The following is a 12,358-nucleotide window of genomic DNA, read 5'->3' on the forward strand; positions in this document are numbered from 1 at the left end:
ACTCAGCTTGGGACTGAAGGGTCTATGTAGCCAGTGACTCAGCTTGGGACTGAAGGGTCTATGTAGCCAGTGACTCAGCTTGGGACTGAAGGGTCTATGTAGCCAGTGACTCAGCTTGGGACTGAAGGGTCTATGTAGCCAGTGACTCACCTTGGGACTGAAGGGTCTATGTAGCCAGTGACTCAGCTTGGGACTGAAGGGTCTATGTAGCCAGTGACTCAGCTTGGGACTGAAGGGTCTATGTAGCCAGTGACTCAGCTTGGGACTGAAGGGTCTATGTAGCCAGTGACTCAGCTTGGGACTGAAGGGTCTATGTAGCCAGTGACTCAGCTTGGGACTGAAGGGTCTATGAAGCCAGTGACTCACCTTGGGACTGAAGGGTCTATGTAGCCAGTGACTCAGCTTGGGACTGAAGGGTCTATGAAACCAGTGACTCAGCTTGGGACTGAAGGGTCTATGTAGCCAGTGACTCAGCTTGGGACTGAAGGGTCTATGAAGCCAGTGACTCAGCTTGGGACTGAAGGGTCTATGTAGCCAGTGACTCAGCTTGGGACTGAAGGGTCTATGTAGCCAGTGACTCAGCTTGGGACTGAAGGGTCTATGTAGCCAGTGACTCAGCTTGGGACTGAAGGGTCTATGTAGCCAGTGACTCAGCTTGGGACTGAAGGGTCTATGTAGCCAGTGACTCAGCTTGGGACTGAAGGGTCTATGTAGCCAGTGACTCAGCTTGGGACTGAAGGGTCTATGTAGCCAGTGACTCAGCTTGGGACTGAAGGGTCTATGTAGCCTATTCGTGCACCTTTTGCTTACTGAATGACATAAACACTTCAACTAAACGTATGAGCTCCAATGTATTCGTGTTGTATTATTTAATACCCCCACATAAAAACAATCAAACCAATTGATTAAAACCATTTCTAGCATATAGCTGCGTTTCAGCACCTTGGACAGCTCCCCAAAGCCCTCTCTCTCCAAACCTAATTCATTCACACTGATCAGAATCTCTACTGTGGTGTGTGTGTGTGTGTGTGTGTCGGAAAAAGTATACCGGGAATTATTTACGGGAAAGGTGCACACGAGGCAAGCCGCAGTGGGAGGGGCAGGAAGCTGTCGCATTTTTCTGAATGAAATTCCTCTACAGGAGTCCCCTATCACACCCCCCCGTCTCTCCTAGCACCTCATTGGCTGAAGCCCACCAACACTGACGTCAGTCAGATCTTCCCTAGTGAAGGACCCTGAGTGCATCAGATCCAGCCAGTCATTCTGGCGTTCACACCACCCGGAGAAACTGAGAATATGTTATTACTCTGATGGGGACAGTCAGACAAGCCTTTTCTGAGATATAGCCAACCATCGATATACCGATACACCGAGACACAGGGACAGCATCACGACATCACTGTCTCCTGAATACACTGTGAACAGAGCTGATTTGGAAGAATCGTGATCAAGGTATTTTTATCAATAGAAGGTAAGATATTTTGCAGTGTCTGTCTGTCTGTGTCTGTATGTAATGTGTATATTTTGTAAACGTCAAATGATTTATCAGAGCCAGAGCATATTGACATGGTGTTTCAAGATGCTGGAAATCTGTTACAAAACACTCCCCACTGTACTATAGGAGAAGAGTGGAGAGGAGACACGAGAAGGGCTGCAGTCTTCTCCCCCTTCTCCCTGGAGTGTGCACTCCTTCACTCCCCCTCATGGATTAAAAAGCATTGGATGGACGTAGGCTAGACAGGGATTTTTCACCATATGTCTTACATTGCTTTCTATACCTTGTAAATCAATGAGGGGGGTGAACATTTCAGAGAGAAGAGTAGAGATCAGGCAATGGATTGGAATGGTCCCAGAGCAATGGAATGGAATGGTTCCATAACAATGGAATGGAATGGTCCCATAGAAATGGAATAGAATGGTCCCATAACAATGGAATGGAATGGTCCCATAGAAATGGAATGGAATGGTCCCATAGAAATGGAATGGAATGGTCCCATAACAATGAAATGGACCCATAACAATGGAATGGAATGGTCCCAGAGCAATGCAATGGTCCCATAGAAATGGAATGGAATGGTTCCATAACAATGGAATGGAATGGTCCCATAGAAATGGAATGGAATGGTCCCATAGAAATCGAATGGAATGGTCCCATAGAAATGGAATGGTCCCATAGCAATGGAATGGTCCCATAGCAATGGAATGGAATGGTCCCATAGAAATGGAATGGAATGGTCCCAAAGAAATGGAATGGAATGGTCCCATAGAAATGGAATGGAATGGTCCCATAGCAATGGAATGGAATGGTCCCAGAGCAATGCAATGGTCCCATAGAAATGGAATAGAATGGTCCCATAGCAATGGAATGGAATGGGCCCATAGAAATGGAATGGAATGGAATGGTCCCATAGCAATGGAATGGAATGGTCCCAGAGCAATGTGAGGAGCACGCTGAGTCTCTCATTTGAGAGAGCAGTTTGAGTTGGACCAGTAGTTCAAGTGCCCTTCCTCCTGTGTCATAAAGGCCCGGACCTATTGACAGATGGACGAAGTGGCCGAAGACCCAGGAGAGGAAGCCACTGTAGACTATTGAGATGCAGCTCCAGCTCAGGGTTACTCACATGCAGGGAAGACAGAAGGAGAGGAAGAGCTGCTACTATTTGTACAGTAACAATGTGTATTAACATTTCTGTATCTTTTTTCTCTTTCTTTCTCTCTCTCTCTCTTTCTCTCTCTCTCTCAGGTGTGGTGTGTTTGACCCATAATGACCCAAAATGACTCTGACGTCTGGTTCGAGGAGTCTTCAGGTTCAGGGATGTCTACACCCCTTTCCCTGCTGGACCAATCAGATCCCACGGCCATGCCTGAGGCCTCTCCTCTCAGCCTATGGGGAGTGGCACTGTGCGTATCGGGAACTCTCATCGTGTCCGAAAACGCCATCGTAGTGGCTGCCATCTTGGCTACGCCTTCTCTCCGCGCTCCTGTCTTCCTACTCCTCGCCAGCCTGGCATTAGCCGACCTGCTGGCGGGCGTGGCCTTGATCCTCCACTTCCTCTTCCTGTTTTGTGTGGAGCCCACGGATTGGTCGGAGCTGATGACGTCAGGGTTGCTGGCGACATCACTGACGGCCTCCCTCCTCAGCCTGATGGGTGTGGCCCTGGATCGTTACCTGTCTCTAAGCCAAGCCCTCACCTACGGCTCCCGCCACTCGCGCCGCTGTGCCGCTGGTCTTCTGGCACTCGTCTGGCTGGGGTCTTGTCTGATTGGCTCGGGGCCGGTGCTGGGGTGGCACTGCCTCAATGACATCACATCCTGTTCCGTTGCGCGACCCCTGACCCGGACATACCTGTCGTTGCTCTGCGGCGGCTTCCTTCTGGTCGTCATGGTCACGCTGCAGCTGTACACCGGGATCTGCCGTGTCGCAAGGAGGCACGCCCACGCCATCGCCACGCAGAGACACTTCCTGCCTGACGACCAATCGTATGCCAGCAAGCACGGGGGCCGGGGTAAGGGACTCTCTCGGCTGCTGTTAGTCCTCGGAGTGTTCGTCAGCTGTTGGACGCCCTTCGCCCTCTACGGTTTGCTGGGCGACGCATCTAGCTCGCCCCTGTATACGTACGCTACGCTAGTGCCGGCGGCGGGGAACTCTCTGCTCAACCCTCTGCTGTATAGCCTGAGGAACAGAGACATACGACTGGTGCTGCTGCATGCCTGCTGTCCTCACAGACACAACACACACAGGCCTGTTGATGTGTAGGATGGACACACACACACACACACACACACACACACACACACACACACACACACACACACACACACACACACACACACACACACACACACACACACACACACACACACACACACACACACACACACACACACACAGCTACATTGACTGCCCCATATACGTGAAAAACAGTAGAGAACATCATCATCACTTGCACTTCAGATAAGAAGCAATGAGAATGTACTGTTCCAGAAGACAGCCATCTTGGAATCAGCTGGAATCAAAATGTGACGTACTGTATCATCTTAACATGTGCCTCATCCTCACCTAACATGTAGACCATCCAGTCTGATGCAATCACAGAGGTTCAACGTAACTCATCTGGATCCAACATACTTGCTTTAGGAGCACGGGAAAGTGGGTCTATACAATGATACTATGTCAAGATATTATATTAGAAGCCTTTGGATGGTTTGTTGGGACTATATACTATGCTGCTGTCGGTGAACTCCAGAACACTTAGAAAGGGCACTGTCAAAGGCACTGTGACTATCTCTGAAAAGGTTTCAGTTTGCACAATGTTGTTTTTTTTATAAAATGTACAAATGTTGTCTTTTTCTACTTCAAAATAAAAGCACATTTATTTTGTATGTAAAAACTGAAGTAGGGTTTCCCTCATTTTACTCGCACACACACACAGACACACACACACACACACACACACACACACACACACACACACACACACACACACACACACACACACACACACACACACACACACACACACACACACACACACACACAACTGACTTAAAGGTCCAGTGCAGCCATTTTTATCTGAATATCAAATCATTTCTGGGTAACAATTAAGTACCTTCATCAGCAACGAGTGAGTTTCAATACACAATTAAGTACCTTCATCAGCAACGAGTGAGTTTCAATACACAATTAAGTACCTTCATCAGCAACGAGTGAGTTTCAAAACACAATTAAGTACCTTCATCAGCAACGAGTGAGTTTCAAAACACAATTAAGTACCTTCATCAGCAACGAGTGAGTTTGAAATGCGGGGAAGCTAATTTTCGACCTTTATAATAAAGCACCATTGTATTTGCAGACAGATGTAATATAACCTGCCATTTTTAAAGTGATGAGTAGATCGGATAGTCTTCATTTAAGCTAATGTAACTGTTTGCGTGGCTCAACGTATATAACGTAGAACCTGGGCGTTAAGCTATATCAGATACGATTCTTCTTTATTTTATGAATATATTTGGCGTAGTGGTCTAAGGCTCTGCATCTCAGCGCAAGAGGTGTCGCTACAGTCCATGGTTGGAATCCAGGCCATGATTGGGAGTCCCAGCGTCGTCTGGGTTTAGCCGGTATAGGCCTTCATTAGCCGGTATAGGCCTTCATTAGCCGGTATAGGCCTTCATTAGCCGGTATAGGCCTTCATTAGCCGGTATAGGCCTTCATTAGCCGGTATAGGCCTTCATTAGCCGGTATAGGCCTTCATTGTAAATAAGAATGTATTCTTAAAGGACTTGCCCAGTTAAAGAAAAGAGGCAATTCTACGACAAATGACAGCGTACCCTGTTGACGGCGTACCCTGTTGACGGCGTACCCTGATGACGGCGTACCCTGATGACGGCGTACCCTGTTGACGGCGTACCCTGTTGACGGCGTACCCTGATGACGGCGTACCCTGTTGACGGCGTACCCTGTTGACGGCGTACCCTGATGACGGCGTACCCTGATGACGGCGTACCCTGTTGACGGCGTACCCTGTTGACGGCGTACCCTGATGACGGCGTACCCTGATGACAGCGTACCCTGATGACGGCGTACCCTGATGACGGCGTACCCAGATGACAGCGTACCCTGTTGACGGCGTACCCAGATGACGGTGTACCCTGTTGACGGCGTACCCAGATGACGGCGTACCCAGATGACAGCGTACCCTGTTGACGGCGTACCCAGATGACAGCGTACCCAGATGACAGCGTACCCTGTTGACGGCGTACCCAGATGACGGTGTACCCTGTTGACGGCGTACCCAGATGACGGCGTACCCAGATGACAGCGTACCCTGTTGACGGCGTACCCTGATGACGGCGTACCCTGATGACGGCGTACCCAGATGACGGCGTACCCTGATGACGGCGTACCCTGATGACAGCGTACCCTGATGACAGCGTACCCTGATGACAGCGTACCCAGATGACAGCGTACCCTGTTGACGGCGTACCCTGATGACAGCGTACCCTGATGACGGCGTACCCTGATGACAGCGTACCCTGATGACGGCGTACCCTGATGACAGCGTACCCTGATGACAGCGTACCCAGATGACAGCGTACCCTGTTGACAGCGTACCCTGATGACAGCGTACCCTGATGACGGCGTACCCTGATGACAGCGTACCCTGATGACGGCGTACCCTGATGACGGCGTACCCTGATGACGGCGTACCCTGTTGACGGCGTACCCAGATGACAGCGTACCCAGATGACGGCGTACCCTGTTGACGGCGTACCCAGATGACGGTGTACCCTGTTGACGGCGTACCCAGATGACGGTGTACCCTGATGACGGCGTACCCTGATGACGGTGTACCCTGTTGACGGCGTACCCAGATGACAGCGTACCCAGATGACAGCGTACCCTGTTGACGGCGTACCCTGATGACGGCGTACCCAGATGACGGTGTACCCTGATGACGGCGTACCCTGATGACGGCGTACCCTGATGACGGCGTACCCAGATGACAGCGTACCCTGATGACGGCGTACCCTGATGACGGCGTACCCTGATGACGGCGTACCCTGATGACGGCGTACCCTGTTGACGGCGTACCCAGATGACAGCGTACCCTGATGACGGTGTACCCTGTTGACGGCGTACCCTGTTGACGGCGTACCCTGATGACGGCGTACCCTGATGACGTCGTACCCTGATGACAGCGTACCCTGTTGACGGCGTACCCTGATGACGGCGTACCCTGATGACAGCGTACCCTGATGACGGCGTACCCTGATGACGGCGTACCCTGTTGACGGCGTACCCTGTTGACGGCGTACCCTGATGACAGCGTACCCTGTTGACGGCGTACCCTGATGACGGCGTACCCTGATGACAGCGTACCCTGATGACAGCGTACCCTGATGACAAACAGATCAATAAAGACAACTTTGTCCAGACACATTTAAAATATAAACTTGAAGAAATGATTGTCCAAAAACAAACTTTTAAGTGGCTGTAGGTTTCCACCCAAATGGTAATAATACCAAAGCTGTCATCAAGGCAAAGTGTGGCTACTTCAAAGAATCTCAAATATATTTTAATTTGTTGAACATTTTTTGGGTTACTACATGATTCCATATGTGTTATTTCATAGTTTATGTATTTGTTTGTATTCTACAATGTAGAAAATAGTTTTAAAAAATAAAGAAAAACCCTGGAATGAGTAGAACGTTTGAATGCTACTGTATATTAAAACAGGAACATCTAAATATTCTGCACTGGGCCTTGAAGCACTTGAAGAATGTCCTACATCGCACTCAGTTCGTGCCAAGTTTCCACGTCACTCTATTATTTCCGCCTGGACTCCTCTACTCCAGATGTTTCTGGGTCTCCCTCGGTTTCTTTCTGCCTGGACTCCTCTACTCCAGATGTTTCTGGGTCTCCCTCGGTTTCTTTCTGCCTGGACTCCTTTACTCCAGATGTTTCTGGGTCTCCCTCGGTTTCTTTCTGCCTGGACTCCTCTACGCCAGATGTTTCTGGGTCTCTGTTTCTTTCTGCCTGGACTCCTTTACTCCAGATGTTTCTGGGTCTCTGTTTCTTTCTGCCTGGACACCTCTACTCCAGATGTTTCTGGGTCTCAGTTTCTTTCTGCCTGGACTCCTTTACTCCAGATGTTTCTGGGTCTCTGTTTCTTTCTGCCTGGACTCCTCTACTCCAGATGTTTCTGGGTCTCAGTTTCTTTCTGCCTGGACTCCTCTACTCCAGATGTTTCTGGGTCTCCTCGGTTTCTTTCTGCCTGGACTCCTCTACGCCAGATGTTTCTGGGTCTCCCTCGGTTTCTTTCTGCCTGGACTCCTCTACTCCAGATGTTTCTGGGTCTCGGTTTCTTTCTGCCTGAACTCCTCTACTCCAGATGTTTCTGGGTCTCTGTTTCTTTCTGCCTGGACTCCTCTACTCCAGATGTTTCTGGGTCTCCCTCTGTTTCTTTCTGCCTGGACTCCTCTACTCCAGATCTTTCTGGGTCTCCCTCTGTTTCTTTCTGCCTGGACTCCTCTACTCCAGATGTTTCTGGGTCTCGGTTTCTTTCTGCCTGAACTCCTCTACTCCAGATGTTTCTGGGTCTCTGTTTCTTTCTGCCTGGACTCCTCTACTCCAGATGTTTCTGGGTCTCCCTCTGTTTCTTTCTGCCTGGACTCCTCTACTCCAGATCTTTCTGGGTCTCCCTCTGTTTCTTTCTGCCTGGACTCCTCTACTCCAGATGTTTCTGGGTCTCCCTCTGTTTCTTTCTGCCTGGACTCCTCTACTCCAGATGTTTCTGGGTCTCCCTCTGTTTCTTTCTGCCTGGACTCCTCTACTCCAGATCTTTCTGGGTCTCCCTCTGTTTCTTTCTGCCTGGACTCCTCTACTCCAGATGTTTCTGGGTCTCCCTCTGTTTCTTTCTGCCTGGACTCCTCTACTCCAGATCTTTCTGGGTCTCCCTCTGTTTCTTTCTGCCTGGACTCCTCTACTCCAGATGTTTCTGGGTCTCGGTTTCTTTCTGCCTGAACTCCTCTACTCCAGATGTTTCTGGGTCTCTGTTTCTTTCTGCCTGAAGTCCTCTACTCCAGATGTTTCTGGGTCTCTGTTTCTTTCTGCCTGGACTCCTCTACTCCAGATGTTTCTGGGTCTCCCTCTGTTTCTTTCTGCCTGGACTCCTCTACTCCAGATGTTTCTGGGTCTCCCTCTGTTTCTTTCTACCTGGACTCCTCTACTCCAGATCTTTCTGGGTCTCCCTCTGTTTCTTTCTGCCTGGACTCCTCTACTCCAGATGTTTCTGGGTCTCTGTTTCTTTCTGACTGGACTCCTCTACTCCAGATGTTTCTGGGTCTCTGTTTCTTTCTGCCTGGACACCTCTACTCCAGATGTTTCTGGGTCTCAGTTTCTTTCTGCCTGGACTCCTTTACTCCAGATGTTTCTGGGTCTCTGTTTCTTTCTGCCTGGACTCCTCTACTCCAGATGTTTCTGGGTCTCAGTTTCTTTCTGCCTGGACTCCTCTACTCCAGATGTTTCTGGGTCTCCCTCGGTTTCTTTCTGCCTGGACTCCTCTACGCCAGATGTTTCTGGGTCTCCCTCGGTTTCTTTCTGCCTGGACTCCTCTACTCCAGATGTTTCTGGGTCTCGGTTTCTTTCTGTCTGAACTCCTCTACTCCAGATGTTTCTGGGTCTCTGTTTCTTTCTGCCTGGACTCCTCTACTCCAGATGTTTCTGGGTCTCCCTCTGTTTCTTTCTGCCTGGACTCCTCTACTCCAGATCTTTCTGGGTCTCCCTCTGTTTCTTTCTGCCTGGACTCCTCTACTCCAGATGTTTCTGGGTCTCGGTTTCTTTCTGCCTGAACTCCTCTACTCCAGATGTTTCTGGGTCTCTGTTTCTTTCTGCCTGGACTCCTCTACTCCAGATGTTTCTGGGTCTCCCTCTGTTTCTTTCTGCCTGGACTCCTCTACTCCAGATCTTTCTGGGTCTCCCTCTGTTTCTTTCTGCCTGGACTCCTCTACTCCAGATGTTTCTGGGTCTCCCTCTGTTTCTTTCTGCCTGGACTCCTCTACTCCAGATGTTTCTGGGTCTCCCTCTGTTTCTTTCTGCCTGGACTCCTCTACTCCAGATCTTTCTGGGTCTCCCTCTGTTTCTTTCTGCCTGGACTCCTCTACTCCAGATGTTTCTGGGTCTCCCTCTGTTTCTTTCTGCCTGGACTCCTCTACTCCAGATCTTTCTGGGTCTCCCTCTGTTTCTTTCTGCCTGGACTCCTCTACTCCAGATGTTTCTGGGTCTCGGTTTCTTTCTGCCTGAACTCCTCTACTCCAGATGTTTCTGGGTCTCTGTTTCTTTCTGCCTGAAGTCCTCTACTCCAGATGTTTCTGGGTCTCTGTTTCTTTCTGCCTGGACTCCTCTACTCCAGATGTTTCTGGGTCTCCCTCTGTTTCTTTCTGCCTGGACTCCTCTACTCCAGATGTTTCTGGGTCTCCCTCTGTTTCTTTCTACCTGGACTCCTCTACTCCAGATCTTTCTGGGTCTCCCTCTGTTTCTTTCTGAGATCGCAAGTGCGTCCTGGACTCCTCTACTCCAGATGTTTCTGGGTCTCTGTTTCTTTCTGACTGGACTCCTCTACTCCAGATGTTTCTGGGTCTCTGTTTCTTTCTGCCTGGACTCCTCTACGCCAGATGTTTCTGTGTCTCCCTCTGTTTCTTTCTGCCTGGACTCCTCTACTCCAGATGTTTCTGGGTCTCTGTTTCTTTCTGCCTGGACTCCTCTATTCCAGATGTTTCTGGGTCTCTGTTTCTTTCTGCCTGGACTCCTCTACTCCAGATGTTTCTGGGTCTCCCTCTGTTTCTTTCTGCCTGGACTCCTCTACTCCAGATGTTTCTGGGTCTCCCTCTGTTTCTTTCTGCCTGGACTCCTCTACGCCAGATGTTTCTGGGTCTCCCTCTGTTTCTTTCTGCCTGGACTCCTCTACTCCAGATGTTTCTGGGTCTCGGTTTCTTTCTGCCTGAACTCCTCTACGCCAGATGTTTCTGGGTCTCTGTTTCTTTCTGCCTGGACTCCTCTACTCCAGATGTTTCTGGGTCTCTGTTTCTTTCTGCCTGGACTCCTCTACGCCAGATGTTTCTGGGTCTCCCTCTGTTTCTTTCTGCCTGGACTCCTCTACTCCAGATGTTTCTGGGTCTCGGTTTCTTTCTGCCTGGACTCCTCTACGCCAGATGTTTCTGGGTCTCCCTCTGTTTCTTTCTGCCTGGACTCCTCTACGCCAGATGTTTCTGGGTCTCCCTCTGTTTCTTTCTGCCTGGACTCCTCTACTCCAGATGTTTCTGGGTCTCCCTCTGTTTCTTTCTGCCTGGACTCCTCTACTCCAGATCTTTCTGGGTCTCCCTCTGTTTCTTTCTGCCTGGACTCCTCTACTCCAGATGTTTCTGGGTCTCCCTCTGTTTCTTTCTGCCTGGACTCCTCTACTCCAGATGTTTCTGGGTCTCCCTCTGTTTCTTTCTGCCTGGACTCCTCTACTCCAGATCTTTCTGGGTCTCCCTCTGTTTCTTTCTGCCTGGACTCCTCTACTCCAGATGTTTCTGGGTCTCCCTCTGTTTCTTTCTGCCTGGACTCCTCTACTCCAGATCTTTCTGGGTCTCCCTCTGTTTCTTTCTGCCTGGACTCCTCTACTCCAGATGTTTCTGGGTCTCGGTTTCTTTCTGCCTGAACTCCTCTACTCCAGATGTTTCTGGGTCTCTGTTTCTTTCTGCCTGAAGTCCTCTACTCCAGATGTTTCTGGGTCTCTGTTTCTTTCTGCCTGGACTCCTCTACTCCAGATGTTTCTGGGTCTCCCTCTGTTTCTTTCTGCCTGGACTCCTCTACTCCAGATGTTTCTGGGTCTCCCTCTGTTTCTTTCTACCTGGACTCCTCTACTCCAGATCTTTCTGGGTCTCCCTCTGTTTCTTTCTGCCTGGACTCCTCTACTCCAGATGTTTCTGGGTCTCTGTTTCTTTCTGACTGGACTCCTCTACTCCAGATGTTTCTGGGTCTCTGTTTCTTTCTGCCTGGACTCCTCTACGCCAGATGTTTCTGTGTCTCCCTCTGTTTCTTTCTGCCTGGACTCCTCTACTCCAGATGTTTCTGGGTCTCTGTTTCTTTCTGCCTGGACTCCTCTATTCCAGATGTTTCTGGGTCTCTGTTTCTTTCTGCCTGGACTCCTCTACTCCAGATGTTTCTGGGTCTCCCTCTGTTTCTTTCTGCCTGGACTCCTCTACTCCAGATGTTTCTGGGTCTCCCTCTGTTTCTTTCTGCCTGGACTCCTCTACGCCAGATGTTTCTGGGTCTCCCTCTGTTTCTTTCTGCCTGGACTCCTCTACTCCAGATGTTTCTGGGTCTCGGTTTCTTTCTGCCTGAACTCCTCTACGCCAGATGTTTCTGGGTCTCTGTTTCTTTCTGCCTGGACTCCTCTACTCCAGATGTTTCTGGGTCTCTGTTTCTTTCTGCCTGGACTCCTCTACGCCAGATGTTTCTGGGTCTCCCTCTGTTTCTTTCTGCCTGGACTCCTCTACTCCAGATGTTTCTGGGTCTCGGTTTCTTTCTGCCTGGACTCCTCTACGCCAGATGTTTCTGGGTCTCCCTCTGTTTCTTTCTGCCTGGACTCCTCTACTCCAGATGTTTCTGGGTCTCGGTTTCTTTCTGCCTGGACTCCTCTACGCCAGATGTTTCTGGGTCTCTGTTTCTTTCTGCCTGGACTCCTCTATTCCAGATGTTTCTGGGTCTCTGTTTCTTTCCGCCTGGACTCCTCTACTCCAGATGTTTCTGGGTCTCCCTCTGTTTCTTTCCGCCTGGGGGTTCCATTTCAGGCACGTGATGCTGAAGGACAAT

General features: G+C 49.9%; 1 protein-coding gene across 1 annotated transcript; it reads left to right on the forward strand.

The window, feature by feature from the left end:
- Window positions 1-1,273: 1,273 nt before the first annotated feature.
- LOC118381322 (G-protein coupled receptor 3-like) lies at window positions 1,274-3,891 on the forward strand. Its single transcript, XM_035768275.2, has 2 exons — window positions 1,274-1,471; window positions 2,744-3,891. The coding sequence occupies exon 2, from the start codon at window positions 2,765-2,767 to the stop codon at window positions 3,755-3,757; it is 993 nt and encodes a 330-aa protein (XP_035624168.2). The 5' UTR covers window positions 1,274-1,471; window positions 2,744-2,764; the 3' UTR covers window positions 3,758-3,891.
- The last annotated feature ends 8,467 nt before the right edge of the window (window positions 3,892-12,358 follow it).

Source organism: Oncorhynchus keta, chromosome 19 (assembly GCF_023373465.1).
Source record: "Oncorhynchus keta strain PuntledgeMale-10-30-2019 chromosome 19, Oket_V2, whole genome shotgun sequence".
Lineage (NCBI taxonomy): Eukaryota > Metazoa > Chordata > Actinopteri > Salmoniformes > Salmonidae > Oncorhynchus > Oncorhynchus keta.

Excerpts from the sequence above, each read along its gene's own strand:
- LOC118381322 (XM_035768275.2), top strand. The coding sequence starts at position 2,765 with ATGACCCAAAATGACTCTGACGTCTGGTTCGAGGAGTCTTCAGGTTCA.